The sequence below is a fragment of the Ruditapes philippinarum genome, unplaced genomic scaffold, assembly GCF_026571515.1.
Source record: "Ruditapes philippinarum isolate M1 unplaced genomic scaffold, ASM2657151v2 ctg5413_1_1_1_1, whole genome shotgun sequence".
In the NCBI taxonomy this organism is placed as follows: domain Eukaryota; kingdom Metazoa; phylum Mollusca; class Bivalvia; order Venerida; family Veneridae; genus Ruditapes; species Ruditapes philippinarum.
The window spans coordinates 45,632-66,585 of record NW_026853605.1 but is presented as its reverse complement, the minus strand read 5'-3'; the positions used below and the strand labels follow the sequence as shown (position 1 = coordinate 66,585).

At 32.8% G+C, this 20,954-nt stretch overlaps 1 protein-coding gene across 1 annotated transcript; it reads left to right on the top strand.

Moving 5' to 3' along the window:
* Window positions 1–4,558: 4,558 nt before the first annotated feature.
* LOC132737313 (uncharacterized) lies at window positions 4,559–20,053 on the top strand. Its single transcript, XM_060724577.1, has 9 exons — window positions 4,559–4,571; window positions 5,574–5,687; window positions 10,200–10,453; window positions 11,502–11,583; window positions 12,486–12,653; window positions 12,911–13,081; window positions 13,192–13,362; window positions 18,051–18,150; window positions 18,836–20,053. The coding sequence occupies exons 1-9, from the start codon at window positions 4,559–4,561 to the stop codon at window positions 19,635–19,637; spliced, it is 1,875 nt and encodes a 624-aa protein (XP_060580560.1). The 3' UTR covers window positions 19,638–20,053.
* The last annotated feature ends 901 nt before the right edge of the window (window positions 20,054–20,954 follow it).

Sequence of the window (20,954 nt, the reverse complement as noted above, 5' to 3'; positions counted from 1 at the left end):
CAAGAATAACCGTAAATACTCAAATTTACAAAAACATCCAGTCGCAATTCGCCGGAAAAACAAAGAGTTTTGTACACACCCACCTTGGTGAAAAACAATAACTTCTGTAACAACATTTGCTTGAAATCCAAAACACTTGTATCTACGTTTTTGAGATAATGTTTAATGAAGGTGGTCTCTGAATACCAATCTTCCGCATCCAGTACCTGATCCAATGACGCACCTTTGAACAATGCCCAGGAGGCCCAATACTTCTAGTCTGGTGACCTTTAATTTTTCCAGTAGATTTCTTACTCATTTTTGTAAGCATACTTAATAATATTAACTAACCATTTAGAAATAGTCTGACTTGTCACTGGATGATGAGGTTTAATAACACTTAAGAAAAGTTTAAGTTCATTTTTAGAGTCTTTAACTCTAAAACTTTCAGTCTTTTTCAAGTAATAAGTCAAAGCCCTCTTAGGGTCTAAAAAATTTTCCCTCGAAAAAAGATGGAATGAAAATCTTTCTTGAATGATGACTTGGTCTATCTTGTTTTGCTAAACCTGAACGTATAAAAGTTATTCCTTTCTTCTGAATGTTTATGTTACCTTCTCCCAAATACAAGGCTTGAAGATCACTACAACGACGAAAACAGGAAATAGCTATCAAAAAACACACCTTCCATGTAATAAACTTCAAAGATGCGTCCTTCATCGGTTCAAATGGTGGCTTCTTCAGGCATTCTAAAACAAGAGGTAATCCCATTCAGGAACTAATTTTCTAATAGGTGGACGTTCATTAAAAATTCCTCTAAGAAGGCGAATAATAAAGGGGTGTTGACCAATCTGAAATTTTTCCACAGGAGGTAAAATTGATGATAGCATAGACCGATAACCTGTAATAGTCTTATATTTTTAACCCTTGGTCATAAAGGTAAGTCAAAAATTCAGCACAATCATTCAAAGAAGCTGAAAACGTATCAATCTGTTGTCTACAACACCAATTACTGAATTTTCTGAATTTGCAATTATAATCTCTCCTTGTACCTTTTCGCCATGAGGCGACAAGTAAATTTCTTGTTCTTTCAGAAAATCCCTTTGCTCTGAAGACTTTGTCGATAGAAGCCATGCAGTCAACTTTAGACTCTGAGGATTTTGATGAAGTATTCTCCCCTTGCATTGTGACAATAGATTCTGTGACACAGGGAGGTTTATTGGTTTTGCTATCAACAATTTCAACAGCTGTGGAAACCAGTGCTGTCTTGGCCAATTTGGGGCTATCAAAATCAGTCTGCACTTGAATAATTTCATATGGTTCAATACTTTCGGAATTAGCTGTATTGGCGGGAACGCATATGCATACATGTTCTGCCATGCAATAGACAGGGCATCCAATGCAAACGCTTGGGGTTGTGGAAGCCATGAGCAAAACAGTGTTGTCTGTTTGTTCTCTTGAGTTGCAAAGAGATCTATCAGAGGTTGACCCCAAATATTGAAAATTTGAGATGTCACTGTTTTGTTCAGACTCCATTCTGTATCCCTCACTTCCTGTCAGCTCAGAAAATCTGCCAGAAAATGCAATTTCCCCATTATGTGAACTGCTTTCAACACAATATTGTGATTCAATGCCAGTTCCCATAACTCCCAAGTTAACAGACAAAGTGTAGGGCAACGAGTGCCCCCCTGGCGATTTATATACTGACACACTGACGTGTTGTCCGACCGTATCAATACATTCTTGTTTTTCAGAGCAGACAGAAAGTGGCGGACTGTCAGAATTACCGCCTTCATTTCTAAAATGTTTATGTGTAGTAATTTTTCCATCTTTGACCAACGGCCTTGCACTGTAAAGTATTTTATGTGACCGCCCCAGCCCCAAGTCCCACTCGCATCGGTGGTGACAGATACTGGAAAGGAAATCTGTTGAACAGATCTTCCCTTTAGAATGTTCTGATCCTGTAACCACCAATGGAGATGATATCGTAGCATAGGAGTTAAGGGTATATTGAAACTTAAAGGCATTCTTGCCAGACTCCAAGTCTTGAGCAAATGAAGCTGTATGGGTCTCATGAACAACTTTGCATTTGGAATTAAGTCTAGACAAGAGGCTATCATACCCAACACAATCATATATTGTTTTGCTGAAATCGAGCCTCGTAACAATTTTAGAACTGCATGTTTCAGGTTTGTAATTCTCTCTTGTGTTGGATAAACTAACCCCTTTATCATATCGAATAGGCCGCCTATGTAAGTGAAAATCTGAGAAGGAACTAAAGAGGATTTTTTCTTGTTTACTATTAACCCTAGTTGAAAAAGGAGATCTAGAATAATCTTTCGATCTGACATCATCTTTGAAAATGTCCGATTGGCAGCTAACCAATCGTCCAGATAAGATGTTAGAAAAAGACCTTGTTGTCTGAGATGTGCTACTATGACGGACATTATTTTGCAAAACACCCTTGGAGCTGATGTTGGGCTGAAGCATAGCACTCGAAATAGGTACACCTGTCCTTTGAAACAGAAACGAAGATATTTTCTGTGACCCTTGAACATTTTTACATGAAAATAACCGTCTTTCAGGTCCAGATTTATTGCATAATCTCCTTTTTGAACCAGGTTTAGAACTTTTGGCAAAGTATCCATTTTGAAGTGAGTTTTCCTCAAATACCGGTTCAATGGCTTTAAATTTATTACAGGTCTCATTTTCCCCATTTTTCTTTGGAACTAGGAACAACGTACTGTAAAAAACCTGTAAGAATCTGAGATTTGACTACTATTTCTATAGCGTTTTTCAATAAAAGTTCTTCTATTTCTTTTTGAATTAAATTTTCTTGATCGAAAGGTACTTTCGTCTGTTTTATTCCTAAGAAATGTGGAATTTTTAGAAATTCTAGTTTGTAGCCATTCTGAACTACATCTAGAACCCATTTGTCTGTTGTTATTTTCTTCCAATTTTCTACAAAGAGTGAAATTCGACCACCTACCGGAATTTGAGGAAAACGTGCTAGAGTACTAACATGGTCATTGTTGAGTTGATCTTCCCATTTTCCTTCATATGAACGTTTTGGAAAGAAATCGGGCTTGGAATTTTTCTTGTACTGTCCAGTGAAATGTTGCCCCTTGTATGACTATCTGATGGAATCTTGGGGATACGAAAATTATTGTCCCAGCCACTGCTTGTTTGCGTTGCTGGAATGGCCCTACGTAAACGTTTAGTGTCATTTGAAGAACGAACAGGTGAGAGCCTTCTTTTCCTGTCTCTCTTTTTCAGCTCAGGTAACATATTATCTAACTGCTTCTTTTTGTCCTTCCTTGCCTTAAATAAAGGTTCAAGTCCATTACCAAAAACACCATCACCAGTTAATGGTAAAGTAGCAAAATCTTTGTAATCGGAAAGATCATACATGCCTGTATCTGCCATAGTTACTGTACGACGTACAATGTGATGAAAAGCTGCGGAGCGACCCAATTGATCAAGGCACTTTGTGGACATAGCAAAAATGTCTTTAACAAATTTCACTGTTTTGTCTTTTGAAAAGTCATCAGAAGAAACAAATTCAACCAAATTTCCCAAAGCTTGTTGCATATAAAGTTGCATAACAATACCCAAACGAGCTGCTTGGACTCCACGGTAAGAAAACTTTTTCTACAGTTTTATGTGGTTGAGAAAACAAGCATTTAACCTGACTGTTCTTAAAAGCCGCTTTACTGCCATGTCTGTTAACAAGTAAACTTTTCTATTAAAGGATCAAGTGTAGGAACTTGCAAAAAATTTCCGTTTCTTCATCTACCGGATATAAAATCAAAATTTTCTTCATTAAACGAAGAGAGAAAATTAGGAGAAGTTGAATGTAGACTGTCATTCAAGACGTCTTTCTGAGAATTGTCCACAGAAATACCTTCCTTCTTGGTGGACTTCTTCACTGTAGCATCTTCACCAAAAATGTCAAAAAGACATTTCTTAGTTGAATCAGAAAGTTCTTTTTCATCGACTTTCCCCTTAATAGAAACATTGTCTTCATCTGACAAAAAAATTATCTCCATGAATAGACAAAATATCACTGTTCAAGCCAGGATGATTAGAATTTGAATCACTGTCCGACAGAGAATCTGAGCCCGACTCGAACTTAGAACGATGCACACTGTTCTTTTTCTTCACGTGTCTTTCCGTAAATTTAGACGAAGAAGAGTTACACTGAGATTGAGCAGATTGGATTTTGGCAACTAATCCATCCAATTTACCCGAAATACTCGACTCCAGAGCTGAGAATTTTTGATTCCATTGTTCTTCTAGAACATCGTATCTGGAACGTCTTTTAAGTGGAGTTTTCGGCGTATAAGTACCAGACTCCGAGTCCGAAGGAGGAATTTCACCTTCCTCTGGTAATTTATTTGTATCAACAAACAGTTGAGCCATAACTGAAGCGAAGAATGTTAAAAAACACGACCGATTTGGTCGCCGAAAAAAAAGGAAACTGACATCTTTAACACGTGGCGGAAGTAAGGGGTTTAATTGAAGAGCTTACTTCCGGTGTAAATAGTTAGCGAATTGTGAGAAATTAACGGAAGGAATCCATATGGTACTGTCGGGTAAGTTTATTTACGAAATGAAAATGTATTTCTTTTCTCTTCTATACAAACAAATATGTGTACAGTTCAACTGATTTTATTTATAATGATAAAATATTACCTTCATGTAATTAAATCCACCGAAGTCGATCAATTAATCGATCAATTATCAATCAACAATCATCAATCACTCTATCAGCCAACACTTTGAAAGTATACAAATACATCAGCATAAGAGTTAAATAAATTTCCTATGTCTGAAAAGTAAAGTCATCATTTATATTTTAAAATTATCATTTACAAAATACACTTACTTGAATATTAGGTGCGTTTATATAGAGCGTGCGTGTGTGTGTGTGTGAGGATGAGACGGGTTAACATATTTGAAACTAAGGGAGTATACAAAAGCATTAGGTCCAAAAACGGGATGGTTTGTTTGTTTGCTTTGGGTTTTACGTCACATCGACTCAGTATAGGTCATATCGCGACGTTCCAGCTTTACTAGTGTAGGAAGACCTCAGGTGCCCTTCCATGCATTATTTCAGGCACGAACGGGCACCTGAGTAGAACCACCGACGTTCTGTAAGCTAGCTGAATAGCTTCCTCACATGAAAGAATCCAAAATCCCAGTCGGGATTCGATCCCAGAGCTGTGAGGGGCAAGTGCAACAACTAGATGGACGACATTTCCTTAAGCAGCATATATATTTGGATTAGTTGAGACCAGGTTTATCACGTGTGTTTTTTTTTCAATGAAAAATACAAATATAAGTTACAAATTTGTGATATCACACATTTTGTAGTTTCAATACTTGTTTAAAATAAGGAGGATTGTGAACTTATTGTAAAAGAAGTTTTATATCATTGATAATACGGAATGAATGCTCTTTAACTGTTGAATAAATTTTTCCAGTGCCAATCAAAATTAAGCAAATTCACATATCATACTGCTTTTATTTAAGCATAACTCATTTGCAGATAACAAAAGAATTATATTGATAAGAAATTCTCTTATCAATTTTAGGTTGTGACTTTAATGATGACTTTTGTAACTGGATGCAATTTGATGGTGATAACTTCGACTGGAAAAGACAAAAAACGCCAAACATTGAAACCAACGCTGATCACACATCTGGAGGTAACAAATTACATAAAATATGTTTTCAAATATCAGATACCTTCTCAAGAAAAACGAATGACAAATAATGTCGTTTTTCATAAGGATAAAAGCACGACTTTTCAAAGCACGGTTACTTTCGGGAAAAAAAATCTGATGCCATTATTTAGGAGATTCGAGGACGACCAGTCGCTTATGCTGTAGCTAATGAAAACATTTTTTGCAAGTCCTGCTTTCATCAAAGCACTTTCATTGCTCTACATCCCATCGACCAAAATATTACATAAAACTGTATGCAAGTTAACAACAAAAATTAATTCAACAAATATACAAGCATTATCAGATTCCCTATATTCTTCTGTCTGGATGTATTTGGATATGGATCCCGCAATCATCATATCATCCCCACTAGGTTATAACCAAACAAAAAGTCGTTAGGGGCGACCTTGAAAAATCCGTTAACTGTACACATGCAACAATACGCCCAAATAGGGCTTAAAATACGTCTAAATTGAGGCTGAAAATACGCCCGAAACTGGGCTTAAAGTGAATGTCATTAAATTGACTGCTCGAAAATGTTTAAATGAGTAAACTTTAGCACTGAAAATATGCGCCCCAAAGGGCTTTAAAAACAAATCAATACAAATAAATTCACTGTTTAAAATTTTTGGCCGTAAACATCAGTGCATGATCCTGGGCATCAGCGACCAAGCAATACGCATATGGCAAAAACATCCCATTAAATTACTTTATTAAAAGACCTCGTGTTCAGACCTCGCTGTCTGTCTGATGACCTGCCCTTTCTCTTTTAAACCATGCCATATTCACCTCTGCCAATATAAATTCCCATTTATTTCTTATAATTCCTTTGAAGTGTGCATCCTTCTTTCTACTTTGAACAGAAAAACCATCATCAGCACCAAGGCTATGACATACATGATATATACTCGTTTATAATACAAATTCCGTGTCTTTTAACAAGGCAAAATAATCCTGGTGTAAATTATCGTACTCCAATAACGCACAGCTATCGATTAACAATAGCAGTTATTACTTGTACTGAATTTTATTCAATTTATCAAAAAAAAATCAATATCACCAAATATGTAACTGCCTCTGAAGTGCAAACCATTTTGAACTCATCTTAATCTGGTCCTGTATTTTTGAATTAATTTATTAATTTATTACATGACCTTCCGTGGACAATAAAATTATATATTTTGATATCGGAAATAAGTGAAATATCGTCAAAAATACATTCCTTCATGGGTCTTATATAGATTTATATATACTTTTTTACGATAAGCACATTAATATTTGCACATATTGTTTACAAAAATGTTACAAACTTCTTAAAATTTTAAAGAATATTTGTGTCTCCTAAAAATTGCTTTCGCCTTCTGTCCGTCTGCATTCAAATAGTCCTGCTTTCACAGGTCAAACTATTGGCAGCATCTTAATGAAATTTAACAGGAGTGCATATCGCTGGCACATTCCGCTTCGCTGCACAAAATTTCCGCCAAAGCAATAGATAGAAACATCATGTTAGGCTTTCACAGGTCAAACTGCTGAATGGATCTCTATGAAACTTCACAGGAGTGGCAGTACCATCCCTATTGCCGGCATATTCTGCTCCGCTAAACAAAATGGCCGCTAGAGCTTAAAAGATAAATATTTTGTTTGGTTTTCACAGGTCAAACTGCTGGCGGGATTTCAATGATGCTTCACAAGAGTGATCAGTACCATAAAATAGTTTTGCATATTTCCGGCGCTTTACGTTTCGCGACAAAAAATGGCGACAAGACTTTTAAATATTAAATTTTGTCCAGCTTTTGCAGGTCAAACTGTTGGCGGGATTTTGACAGGAGTGATCAGTACCATCCATAGTTGTGCATACCGCGGGCAACTCTGCTTTACTGCACAAAATGGTCGCCAAAGTTAAAATAGAAAAATCCTGTTTTGTTTTCCCAGGTCAAACTGCTGTTGGGATTTTTATAAAACTTCAGAGGAGTGACCAGTACCTCCTAGTTGTGCCTATCGCACGGACATTTCCTTCGCTGCACAAAATGGTCACCGGAGCTATAAATATAAATATCCTGTTTAGCTTTTCACGAGTGATAAGTTTCATTCCTAGTTTTGGGAGACATATGATATTTGCAAGTGTTTTAATAAAAACAGTGACTTCATTATTTGACGACATCTTGAATGAGAGCCCATGTTGTTAAGCGGCAAAAATCGGTGATGATTTCCTTAAGAAATAAAGCTTATTTTCTATGTAAGATCAGATCAAAATCTATTTTACTAGTGAGCACAGGCTCTTATGATCGTTATATTTATCTGGTGTTCACTATGGAAATATATTGAAGTTTTTCTATAAATACAGGATTTATTTTTATCGAGTGGTATCCTGAAAAAATTGCATTTTCTGTTAATTATATACCATTTTGACCTTGCGATTAATAAGATGTTTCCTTTAATTAAGTGTATTGACTGAACTGGCTGAAGAAAGTAGGGCAGTTAAAATATACCAAAGCCAAACATAGTTGCTTTAATCTTACCTTTGTTTCGACTGTTTCCTTCAATCAGAAATAACGTACAAAGTATTTGAGCGTCAACGTCCGTTAAGGACGCCAACGTCACGACAATTTACGCAAAATACGTGAATGTTAAGTAATTAACAAAAGATATGGATCAAAAAGAAAGCGGGTATAAAATAGAACTAATATTTCCTACAATATAAGCAGAGAAAAAATGATAAGAACCCAAATACCCAATGTCAAATATATCATTAACTTTATCTATACATCACTGGGAATTAGCAAGAAAGCATTACTTTTTTAGCCAACAAGTTATCTAGAACAATAAAAAAAGATAATGATTATAAAAATAACAGTAGCATTATCCAATACATATTATCATCATCGTCATCATCATCATCATCACCAACACCAATAAAAATAATAATAAAGTAGGGGAAAGACATCAGTGAAAATACAAAAAGTACGTTTCACTGGAGTGAAAATTATGTGTACAGAGAAAAAAGGAAAATAAAAATACGTAATTTATTTCATCAGTATTGCACCAAAATTGTATTGATAATTTTAATAATAATTTTCGATTTTACATGCAAAAAAAAATCCTCTATGTAATGCATACTAAAATTGAATTATTTTATACATAAAATTATATATTTCTCTATTTATTTACACTAATTATAAAACGTATACTTGTCAAACATATATAATATTTGCAATGTGATATGATTGAGTGTTCAATATATCATATGTTTAGTACAGTTATATATACAAGAAATAGACCACAGACACTTCTGTACTTCACAATCTGATTATAAACTTATATGTTCCATTTCAACGCTATGGAGAGAACGGGATTAAAGTTAGTCAACGAAAGTTAGTCAAAAGAGGTAATTGCAGAATAAGTATTTATGGTCGGGTTAGTAATGGATACATTAGTTTCTCCGTTTAGGAGGCCATCCTGGTTCTTGTACATGTCTGGTGTAAAGTGATGATGGATCTTAAAGATTATATGCCGGAACCAGACTTTTTGACACCTTTCAAGACCGACCAAACCGAGTAAGACCATAGTAGAACTCAACCTATTATAAAACATTGAAAAGAAAATCGTCACCATATTTGAAACATTACATTTGACCATAGCCTATATAACCGTGATAAAACGGCACAGAAGTGGTCAAAACTAAAAATCCCGACGACCAAGGCAATCACGGTTCAGACCATCATGGCAAAAAATGTGGTGCATGATAAATCGCGAAGATCCGGAATAGGGAAGCAGGAATTATCAAAATATTTCAACCACAGATGTGAAACATAACAAGCCGTATTAAAACGAGACAAACTCTATAAAACATGACAAACATTGCGAAACTTTATTGTTCGTCATTGGACTTGTGTATTTCGCGTTGTGCTCTTTTTGTAACGGATTTTGTGACATGTGGGTTTGTACAATAACCTTTTCATTACGTTTTAATCAGGGCGTGGCCTGTTTTGCGGGAATATATTTACGGTTTTCTAATACGATCTGACGCGGGACACTCGGTTTGAAAGTAGTGAAAAAACTAGGGTTCTGATCTTTGGGATGTAAAAGACTGCACTAAATCGAACGAGGCTGTCGTGGCTTCCGTAATCATAATGAAAAATGTAATATAAATTAACGTTTGTAAATGTTATATAACCATTTTTTTGAAGTTGACCGACTACAAATTCTTTATGATATCTGAATCAATGGTGAGAGAAAAATGGCTATGAGAATCAATGCCCAAGATCAATTGTCACTGAGAAATAAGAGCTCGTCCGAGGATTGAACTGGCGACCCCTAAATTATTTATCCGATCTTTTCATTACTGTGCTATGCTGGCAGTATCTAATCCCATGTGGATGCTAACACAAATATGAATATGTTATATTTTTGTCCACATTGATCATGAAAACATTTTCAAAACATTTATTTTTTTTGTTTATGAAACAAATAGATGTATTGTGCTTTCTTTTAAAGACGATCACTATATCTACATAGCCACAATCGGTAAATCTAGAAAGGAAACAGCTATATTATTAAGTCCCAAGCAGGACGCTGGGAAATATTGTCTCTCATTCTGGTATGGCATGCATGGCTCCAACATTGTAAGACTTCGCCTGCAAATATGGAATACGACCGGCTCAAAGCGAACAATTTTTACACTTGAATCAGCCCAGGGCCAACGTTGGTTTCAAAAAATGATTTTTTTATATTCAGCAGATGTTTTTCAGGTGAGGCTGATTTAATTTTATTGTTATTTATAACATTTTCTAACCTATTTTAGGAATGATCCTTTTATGGTCATTATAAGGGATTGAAGAATTGACAAAATATTTCAGTTGTATTAATTAAAAAAAAAACTCATGCACGCAAACTTTAGATACAATTTATCGTGTGGTTTACAATGGACACTTTTCTGAACTAAAGCCTAGCTTTCTTCAATGAGAAAACTAAATTATCTGTAATTACATCCTTAAAAATATTTCCTATTGATTATTTTAAGAAATAAAATAATAACCTTATACTGCCTTTAAAGTGGATGATGCTAGCATGAAACCCTTGCTTATTAGTTGAAATTAAAAACAAAAGAAACAGCAGCATAATATTTTTTCTTGAAATGTGCAATATGTATGTATGTAAATTAACAAACATTTTCTTTGTTATAACTGTTTTTCGGAAATCGGTCATGAATACAATACACGATTCTGTTTAATACCTATTTAATTTAGCATTATGTAGCCAAAATTAACTTAAAAATGATATAATAAAAATAAAATATTTTTTTTCTTTCGAAACCAGATCAATAAGATAAAATAATAATCTTAAAAGAAGGAAAAACAAGAAAAAAGGATTACCCTTTTAAGTTAGGAACCTACGACACTCGGTTTCAATGCGGTACTGTTCAGACAGAACATATACTCTTTCTTTATAATACATACATGTACAGTAAGCAAATTCGTCCTTATAAGTAATTGAAATGTTCTACAATAGCAATTTATTTATTGACAATAATTTAGTACATGCAGAGTTCTCAGAGTCTTCGGCCATAAGTTCTAAAGGCAGAATTATACACATGACTGCATGAATGTTTCAATGCATTAGTTATTCTTTTCTGTAAAGAATGTTATTATATCATTTATACATATGTATGTTAACTTTTATAAATAAAACCTAATTGAAGATGACAGAAAAATATTTTTAAAATATAAACATGTAAATTGCTTGTGCCAGCATAATTGAAATATGTGTTAGATATGTTGCTGTTGGTTTTCAATTAAGATAGCTGTCGAGGGGAGAGTAAACAAATGGTTGTATTCAGGAGGCATAGTGATTGATGACGTAACATTGTTTTCCTGTCAAGGTAAATGTAAATTTTTAAGATTGTATATACTTATTAGATAATGAGAGTTCATCGCTTTTTTATAAGTCATCGGTCATGAAAGACGCAACATGTCCTTTACAGTGTTTGTCCGACTTAAAACCAAACAAAAACGTGAAGGTACAATATTGACACGCGATAAGTATTACTTGAGTAGTGATTCTTTAGAATAACAACCCAAATCCAATCACCGTTGTGAAACGTGATGATGTTGAATAAAGTTCCTATTAAAATTGACCAGTATCTACAGTTTACTTTTATTTCATTTTATTCTATTTTACAAACTGAAGGCGAGTGACTCTATATGAAAATGTATTATTATCGTCTTTGTGTACTTTTTGCTCCCGTTGCCTTATTGGCAGGCCATTTATTATAAATTTCATGTTTGTATATTTATATTTTCCTGATAATGTATTAATTTTGAGTGAAACTAAAATAGGAGTAAACAATTGTACACTCCTGTTGTTTTTAATTCTTATATGCCAATCTCTGGAGAGATTTGACTAAACCTTAAGTTTTGTTATTAAATGTCATTAAATTTTGTATAAAAAAGCAGTGTGCGTTCTGTGTTGGTATATTGGTATTATATTTGTTTTTAATCAAGACAGCTATATTATGCTTCATTACAAATTATATATAATAAACGACACAAACCTTCTCATTTTGCCTTTTTCGAATTCTAAGTCTTGAGTTTAACATTAACTCATGTATGTAAGAACACTAAATCACTCAATGATTGATCATTCCGTCAACCTAAGACATTTACTTGCTTTTAGAATAATTTTACTTGTATTTAGATACTTATTATGTTCTTAAACATATTGTTCAACATAATGTAAATGTAGTCACTACATTTTGTCATTTTATGATAAAATGCATTTAAGATTGTATGGATCTCGAAATAGCCAATGCCGTCACTAATTCATCAAATCATTGGTACGGATCAGTGGTAAAGATACAATGTAATAATGGATACAATCTTGTTGGAGATTCAGAGATCGTTTGTAAGACGAAGGGAAATTGGAGTGGAACTGCAACGTGTATTCCACATGGTATATAAACGTTCAAAATGTTTTAAAGGAAATGCAATATGTCTATCTGTATGCGATGTATGTCTCACATACACTAGTTTGCATTTCCATATTGTAATCAAAAGTTTGTAATGCAAACTTGTATCAACTTATTTATCATTGTTTATAGATCAATTTATCTTGAAAATTAAATTAAATCAATGCAATTGATATCCTGGATAAATTGATTTTTTTCATTTCATATCCTGTTAGTTAGACTTTCGTCATTCTTTTTATAGATTGTGGGGATCTAACAATTCCTAATGGAACTCTGTTTACTCCAAATGGAACAAGGTTTGGACATGGCGGCATACAAAAGTGCAACACTGGGTTTGTTTTGATCGGAGATCCAAACATCAAATGCACTGCTAACGGTTGGTCAAACAGAACGGCATACTGCAATTTTATGGGTAAGAATATTACCAAATATTTATTGTCGCATTAATAAATTCATTTATACCGGTCCCTATTAATCATTATCTGATTTTAAGTTACTTATATTATGTCACTTTATGTGCAGATTGCGGAAACTTTTCAATTCCAAACGGGAAACTCTTAACTCCAAATGGAACAACGTTCGGACAAGTAGGCAGAAAAAAATGTAACACTGGGTTTATTTTGAATGGGGAACCAAATGTAAGATGTACTCTCGATGGATGGTCAAACAACTCTGCAAACTGTAGACTTGTTGGTAAGACATTCTAATGTTTAGTTTAGTTTATTGTCTCATTCCAAGCATGTTATATATACAATACATCACAATATTCAATCATACTAAAATACAAATGTACATGTTGGACCAATCTCGATAGATTTATAAGAGACATTTAATGATGATACTAGCAAAATATATTCTATAACTAAAACAAATTTGCTTTACAACCAAGTTACATGTATATATAAAAAACATTTTTGCTTATTCCTTCATGAAATAGAGAAAAACAGAATCCATTTAGAAAGCCCATCACGACATAATTGAAAATGTTGCAGACTCGGCTAGATTGAGCCTGTTCATGGACGGTACAGTAACCAGAAGCTTTCGTTAAAATCACGCTAACGAAAGCGTTAGCGATCGCGTAACGAACACGTTAGTTATTTTTACGATTGTTTTTGTTGCATAACCAGAAAGCATCGTTACCATATCGCTAATCAGTCGTTAGTAAAATTCATTAACGGAATCGTTGTGTAATCGTTAAGGGTATAAACAGCATTTTGGCACCACCTGTTAATTAGCTTTTCCTGCATAGATTATATTGTACGTACAAATAATTTTTTTTTAACTGTTTATAAATTCTTTATAAATTGTTTAAAAATGTTTGTACAAATGTACAACCATATATCTGTGAACGCACAACTGTTTCAAAGAAACAGTTGACACTCTTTATAAATCTTTTTGTTTGTTTGACTGCATGTATGTATGTATATAGTCCAGAATAGAACAGAACAGAACATTTTTTTATTTTGATAATTATGTACATAGTACATCATCATACTAAGTATGATAATACATTGATAGAAATGCATAAAAATTTAAAAAATACAATTTAAACACAAATTTTCAATGAATTAAAATAAACTTTGAAGACAATGTCACGTTACATTTTAATGACGTCATTTATAGTACGAGCACGGGTAATTATACTAGAACGTTATTTCAAATAAAAAAAATGATATTATTATGTTGATGATAAACTGTATTAAACGTTATTAAATATACATGTTTATATCACAGATATATCTTCAGAAAATATCTGCAATATACATAAAAATGATTAATGGAATTTGTATGTTCTTTAATACAGATGTATAGATTAATTAAATTTTTCAATACAATACAATACAATACAATAAAGTTAAGCATTATACAACGTTCTAGCAAAATATATAGACAGGAAACAACGGAACATTTTGGATTTGCAACAAAATACAAAAGAAGAGACTAGATATAAGTTCATTATCTCACCTTTAAGATGCAGAATATTTCGGTCTTGACAGGTTATATGTGTGTGATGAAAAAGAGGAGTACACTATTCAAGAGTAAATCTTAGAGTGCAAAGTAAATAAAAAAACAATAACACTTAGATACTTTTTGAGATATATAAATATACAATGCTAGAAAAAAGTAAAATAATCTCTTATCTGCTAAAAAAATAATATAAATATATGATTTGATATTTCTTTGTGATGAAATGTACATAAATAAAGATTTATACACAATTTAAGAGAAATTGTTAATTATATTTCCTTTTAAAGGCAAAGTATTAATTTATTTTTGGTTTAAACGGTATTTATTTCATATAATACAAACATATACAATTATGATACAACAACATTATATAAACAGGATTGAAAAAGAAGTCAAAGATTTATGTAGATTTCTTTCCTGTAAATTGTAAAAATAAAGCAAATTGTAATGTAACAACACGTACTTGTAAGTGTACTAGTTACTAACATGAAATAATTATATAATTACGCTCAGAAAGAGTGAGATAAGTAATGAAAATACAACAAACGACGAAAAAAATGAGAATTACAACAAATGTGCGATTATATATAAAGAAGGTACGGAAGGAAAAAAAAACTCGATCTTAAGTCTGAACAAGTAGTTTCAACTTTTTGATATGAACACTCAAGAATTATAGTAAAGAAGAAGCATATACTCGTATAGAAGGATAGTTATAGAACTCAGAGAACAGAAGTGGCCATTGTCTTTGAATGAAAATTATCAAATTTTTTAATAAATGTGAAAAAAAGTTTTAAGAATAAGGTAATAAAATATTTTAAAACTTTATGATTATTGGCCAATATCAATAATATCTTCGCTAATATCTTAATCGATGCTTGCGAAGAACTCTTTCAAAAACATTGACGCTAAATAGTAACGTAATTTTTTTTATTTTAATGAATGAACTTTTTCTGTAAAACGTTCTTTACATAGCCTTTGTTACACACTGGTGAAAATTTGAAAATTACATTTGGAAACAAGGCAAGCTTCGATTAATTATCTTTACTTTTCATGAAAATAGAGGTAAACCATTAATTTAAACCATATGAAACGTATATAAAGGTTTTATCAATATACTTATACATAATTTCATAATTTCGTATTAACCAAAAACGTCAAAATTTATCCATATACTGTGTAACGCTCTTTCATTGTACATGAATGTTTTTATGCTGAATTCCTCAATTTCACTTTGTACATAGAATTAGTAGTATAAGGTATAAGTCTTTTAAGTATAAAAAACTTGAAACTTTAATGTAATATTATATATTTGATTCCATACATGAAAGAATGTTATGCGTAGTTAAACATGCAATACAAATAGTGTTAGCTTGTTTAGAGAAATAAGGAAATATGAGGAAATGACACAGATAAGAAAAAATACTATCACATAAGATAGCTAAGGCGTTTATTAATGAAATAAATCAACCTCCTTAGAAGCAGTCAAATATTTATTTGAGAGTCCAAAGTATGCCAGTTATCTAAATTTTCTAGCAGCATGACGGCCATTGTCTGCGGAATGAAAAAAACAACATCACTTGTATAAAGATGTTTGGAATAATTCTAAAAATCATTTACGAAAGAAATGCTCACTCACGTTTAATGAGTACGTTATGCGCTATTTATTACTATTGTTAAACTTAGCGTTAAGGGTAAATTCTAATGGATATTTACAGAAATTTCGTTTGGATCTGTGAGTTATTTATTGTTAATGTGAACTAAATTATAAAATTAAAAGGAATAAGGACAAAATGAAAACTTATTTTGATTTTCATCCTTTCACACACTACATACCCTTGGATGGCAGATGGGCATAATGTCACTTTAACATTAACGTAATTATTTTGAAAATGAATGCAGTAATAATAATAATAATAATAATAATAATAAATAAATAAATAAATAAATAATAACTTTACACATTAAGATATATACAGATTGTAACACCATATCAAAAACTTATTATCAGGAAAATTGAAAGAAAATACGCTATAAGAAATAATGTATATTCATAAAAAGTTTGTTGAAAGAGCTTCATCCGTTGTTTTTCCTTCAACGAAGATCTAACATGTACTCCGAGGTATTCGTTATTAACGACAGTTTAGTTGCAATTTTTGATATTACGAACGTTTTGGGTTAGAGGGTAAATTACTAACTAGAGCTTAACCAAGGCTTAACGATGATCGTAACTCTAACGAATGCTTCTGGTTACTCACCCCAGGAAAGTACAAGTTATCGTCCACGCCCCCTTGCACCAGCTTAAGCAGATTTCAGCAATTAACAATATACTTCAAAATAATGCCCAGATTATTTGTGACAATACTACTGCAATAAACTTGCTGTGTGAGTGAGGCCAAATAGTCACCATGTTCATACAGAAGCGTAAGTTTAGTGCAGCATACTTGAAACCAGCATTGCTGTATAATTATAATTATGCAGTAAAAGAGTAAAGATGTTCCAAAATGAATGAGTATATCATGGACTATAATGTGTGTAACCAATAAGCACTTGACTGAGAAAGGTGTGTGACCTAATTTATTCCAATAAATACATGATTATGCTAAATTTGTGACCCAATAAGTACATAATTGAACATGGTGTGTGACCAAAAGTACAAAATTGAGCATGCTGTGTGACCCAATAAGTACATGATTGAACATGGTGTGTGACCCAATAAATACAAGATTGTACATGATGCATAACGAAATAAGTACATGGATGAGCATGGTGCGTGAAAGGACATTATTCTGAACGCGTTAGGTGACAGTATAATGAATAATATTAACAATAATTGGTTGGTTGAATATATTTGACTGTCTAGGGTGATCGCCTTTCAGCATGATACATTTGTGTGCCAGTGTTGATAAAATGTGTAGGGTACAAACAAACTGCACCAAACTCAGCCTTAAAATCAACCGTTTAGATCAATCATATACACAATATGTCTTAATATGCAATGTCGAAACACTGTGGCAATGTACTGCTATATCATTGCCAAAGTTAAATCTTCCTTCACAACCAAAACAAAACCAAAATATCTGTTTAACATCTTCAGTTATAAAATATAAAACTAATTGCTGTTAAAAATTATGTACTTTGTACAAATGTACACTACTATCGTTGCATGTCTACTACTTTAACAGTGAAAATGTGAATTGAACAGATATAATTATTACCCCTCACTTTTTGTGTAATGTTAATTTCCCATAGGCCACGTATATGAAAATTGAAATTGAATTTATTTCTTAACTGTTGTTTATACAGAAAATTAGTACAAAAATAAATGACTAAAATATCTTTTTATGTCACAAAATATGTGCATTTTAATTTAGTCGTAAATTAAATGATAAGGTAGCACACTTTTGTAATTTCAGAAGTTGACACAAACAGCAGCAGTCCTCTACTCGTCGTGTATGTTTTGGTTCCTGTCGTTTTCATCATGATTGCAGCTACCTTTACTGTCGTGTACATGAGGTAAATTGTTTACATACTTTAACCTGAATTATTGTTTGATTTTATTAACAAGTCAATTGCATACTGCACACAATTTATGAATCTTCGACAGATTTTCAGCAAGTTTCGTGAGATATATGCATAAAGATTTGATTTAATTTCTTAGCAATAGAGTAAACTTTAAAATGTCATACGTGCTGTAAGATTCCAAATATAGCAGAATCTAACGTGCCACAAAAGTACGTTTGAATTATCGATTTAATATATTTCCTAACGTAAAATCATTGACTTGTCTGACTTTATTGATAATTATGATTTTAATGCATCTCTGTAAAGGATGATATGATTGATTGACTGAAAATAGCTTACTATGACGCATTGACCTATATCATACGTAAAATAAACAAATATTTGGCTTTAGTCAGATTGTACAAAACCGGTCTCTTATACGAAACAAATGACGACAACGAAGTTACGGAAACAAACGTATACCTGTATGCAATCAAAGCACCAATACTACTTTATCATCTTGCATTAACATATGCAGGAGTCTTCGTATTTATCTTATCCCTCGGGGGCACGAGCTCTAAATACGTCATCTGTGCCTGCAGATGTCAATATCCAAAAAAATGCATTTACTCTTTGATTGTTTTGCTTTTATTTTAAATATGTAATCAGATTACCTCATTGATGAATTTGCTTGTAGGAGAAGACATCTGAGTTGCATGAAAGTATTGAAAGCTTTCAGAAGAGCTCGAGAAGTACCGTCTGGAGATTCTCTGCAAGGAGAGAGTCATTCAAACCAAATGTATAGTAACGAAAGCCTTCAACTTGATGACGAATATGCAACAATATCCGGAGAACAAACTGACGATAACAATTTAGGTACCGTTTATTACGCAACCGTTGATAGATCCGGAAAAAAGAAACCCGGTGTCTCAAAGGAAGATAATCAAACAAAATCCACTGATTACAATAAATCAGCTTGTAGCATTGATTTAAATGAATGCAATACATATAATGTACTAAGCGCTAAAGCTCTAAATAAGAATTTAAAAGGTGGCGACGAGCATGACTTGGACTACGACAGTACATGTACCAGACGAATGAAGACCGAAGCAACTAACCATGATGACTATTCCCATATGGGTGATCTTGAAATGAAATACCAGCACACTCAACATTTTCTCCCCCAATCGGACATAGAGAAAAATACAGAGTACTCGCATATCAATAGAGTCGGTACAAGCACGAATTTCCCAGAACGTTTGGAAACAGAATACCACGACTATGATGAGTACCAAAATTCAGTCATAAAAGAGAAGAAGGTACTCGAAAAGCATACACCAAAGATAAAGCAACTTGAAGATCAAGCACCAGATTATTACAATGTCGCACAAACCAAAGAAATGTACGAAAATAATGAACCTGAAAATCAAAGTAATGAACCTGAAAATCAAAGTAATGAATCTGAAAATCATGATTACTTTATTCTAGAAAAGACATAAATACAGTTTTTGTTTATGTTTTGTTTATGTGTGTTTTCTTTTCTTTTTTTTATTTTCTAATAACAAAAAATTATTTTGACTTTTGTTATTTTTGTATGCATCTTAAAAATTTTATAATCCTGAAAATATTTTTGACTCACTTACAGCTGTTTATTTTAACAGATTTATGACATTTTATAAATAACTTGGTCGACAAACAACACCATTACAACCTCTTCAAATATTATTATTCCTATCTAATTAAGATGGCCGCCAAAACATTTAACACTTAAAAGAATGTGATTGAAACTAAAGAAACATGTTCACATACCAAACATGATCAATATCTGAAATGTCGAATTTCGGTCGGGAAGTTGCCCTTCCTGAAAGAGTCTTTTCTCCTGAACAGCGTGTTACCAAAGTAAGAATTAAACTTCACATCCGAATACGAAGAGAAGTACATATTTACAAGTTTAATGACGAATACATATATATAAATCATAAAAACAAAATATTCATAGACTTACATGTACTAAAAAGCAAGTTTTCAAAAGTGGCAATAGCTTTACGCAGAAAGAGCATTTCATATGCCAATTTTAATCGTTCAAAGTTCACATTTTTCGGGCTAAATAATGATAACAATCATGAACAATGCATGTTATTCGGTTTTAAGTTGTTTTCATATTTTGAGAAGTTCATAACGTTATTATCTTGTAAAGTGAATAATTCTACACCTATCGTAATAGTTGACAGATTGAAAATATGAAATATACACTATATGAAATAGATCGGAAAGAACAAATAACAAATAGTAAATATAGAACTATGTATAAATAAAAAAATATATTGCTTAAAAAAAGATCATTTCTGTAATACATATATGATAGATAGAGACAGAAACAAACCTGCTGTTACATTAGAATCAAGTTAATAAAAAGATAAAGAATTTTTAGTATATGTTCATACTGACACATTGCTTTAAAATTTAGATATGAGATTTTGTTTTTGTTTGGTGTAAGGTCGCGCCAACACTGTAAAGGTCATATGGCGACTTTCAAGCTGTACTTGAGAAGAAAGACTTCAGGTGACCCTCCGTTAATTATTTCAGGCAAGAGCGAGCACCTTGTAGAACCACCGGCCCTCTGTAATTTAGCTGGATAAATTCCTGATATGAACGAATCCAAAGTCAGTGGCGGAAAACGAGCCTATTTCGGTGAGGCGGAAGTAGTGTAAAGTCAAAGGACTTAACCACTCGGCCAAAGATTCACCCTTGTTTGAAAAGCAGACATCTTTTATTAATTGCTCCATTAATAATGTAAATAGCAATGTTTACATCAA

What these genes read in the sequence shown, in the direction of transcription:
- LOC132737313 (XM_060724577.1), top strand. An exon ending in TGCAACGTGTATTCCACATG is followed by an intron (nt 12,654 to 12,910) that starts GTATATAAACGT and finishes TTCTTTTTATAG; the next exon opens with ATTGTGGGGATCTAACAATT. An exon ending in GGCATACTGCAATTTTATGG is followed by an intron (nt 13,082 to 13,191) that starts GTAAGAATATTA and finishes CTTTATGTGCAG; the next exon opens with ATTGCGGAAACTTTTCAATT.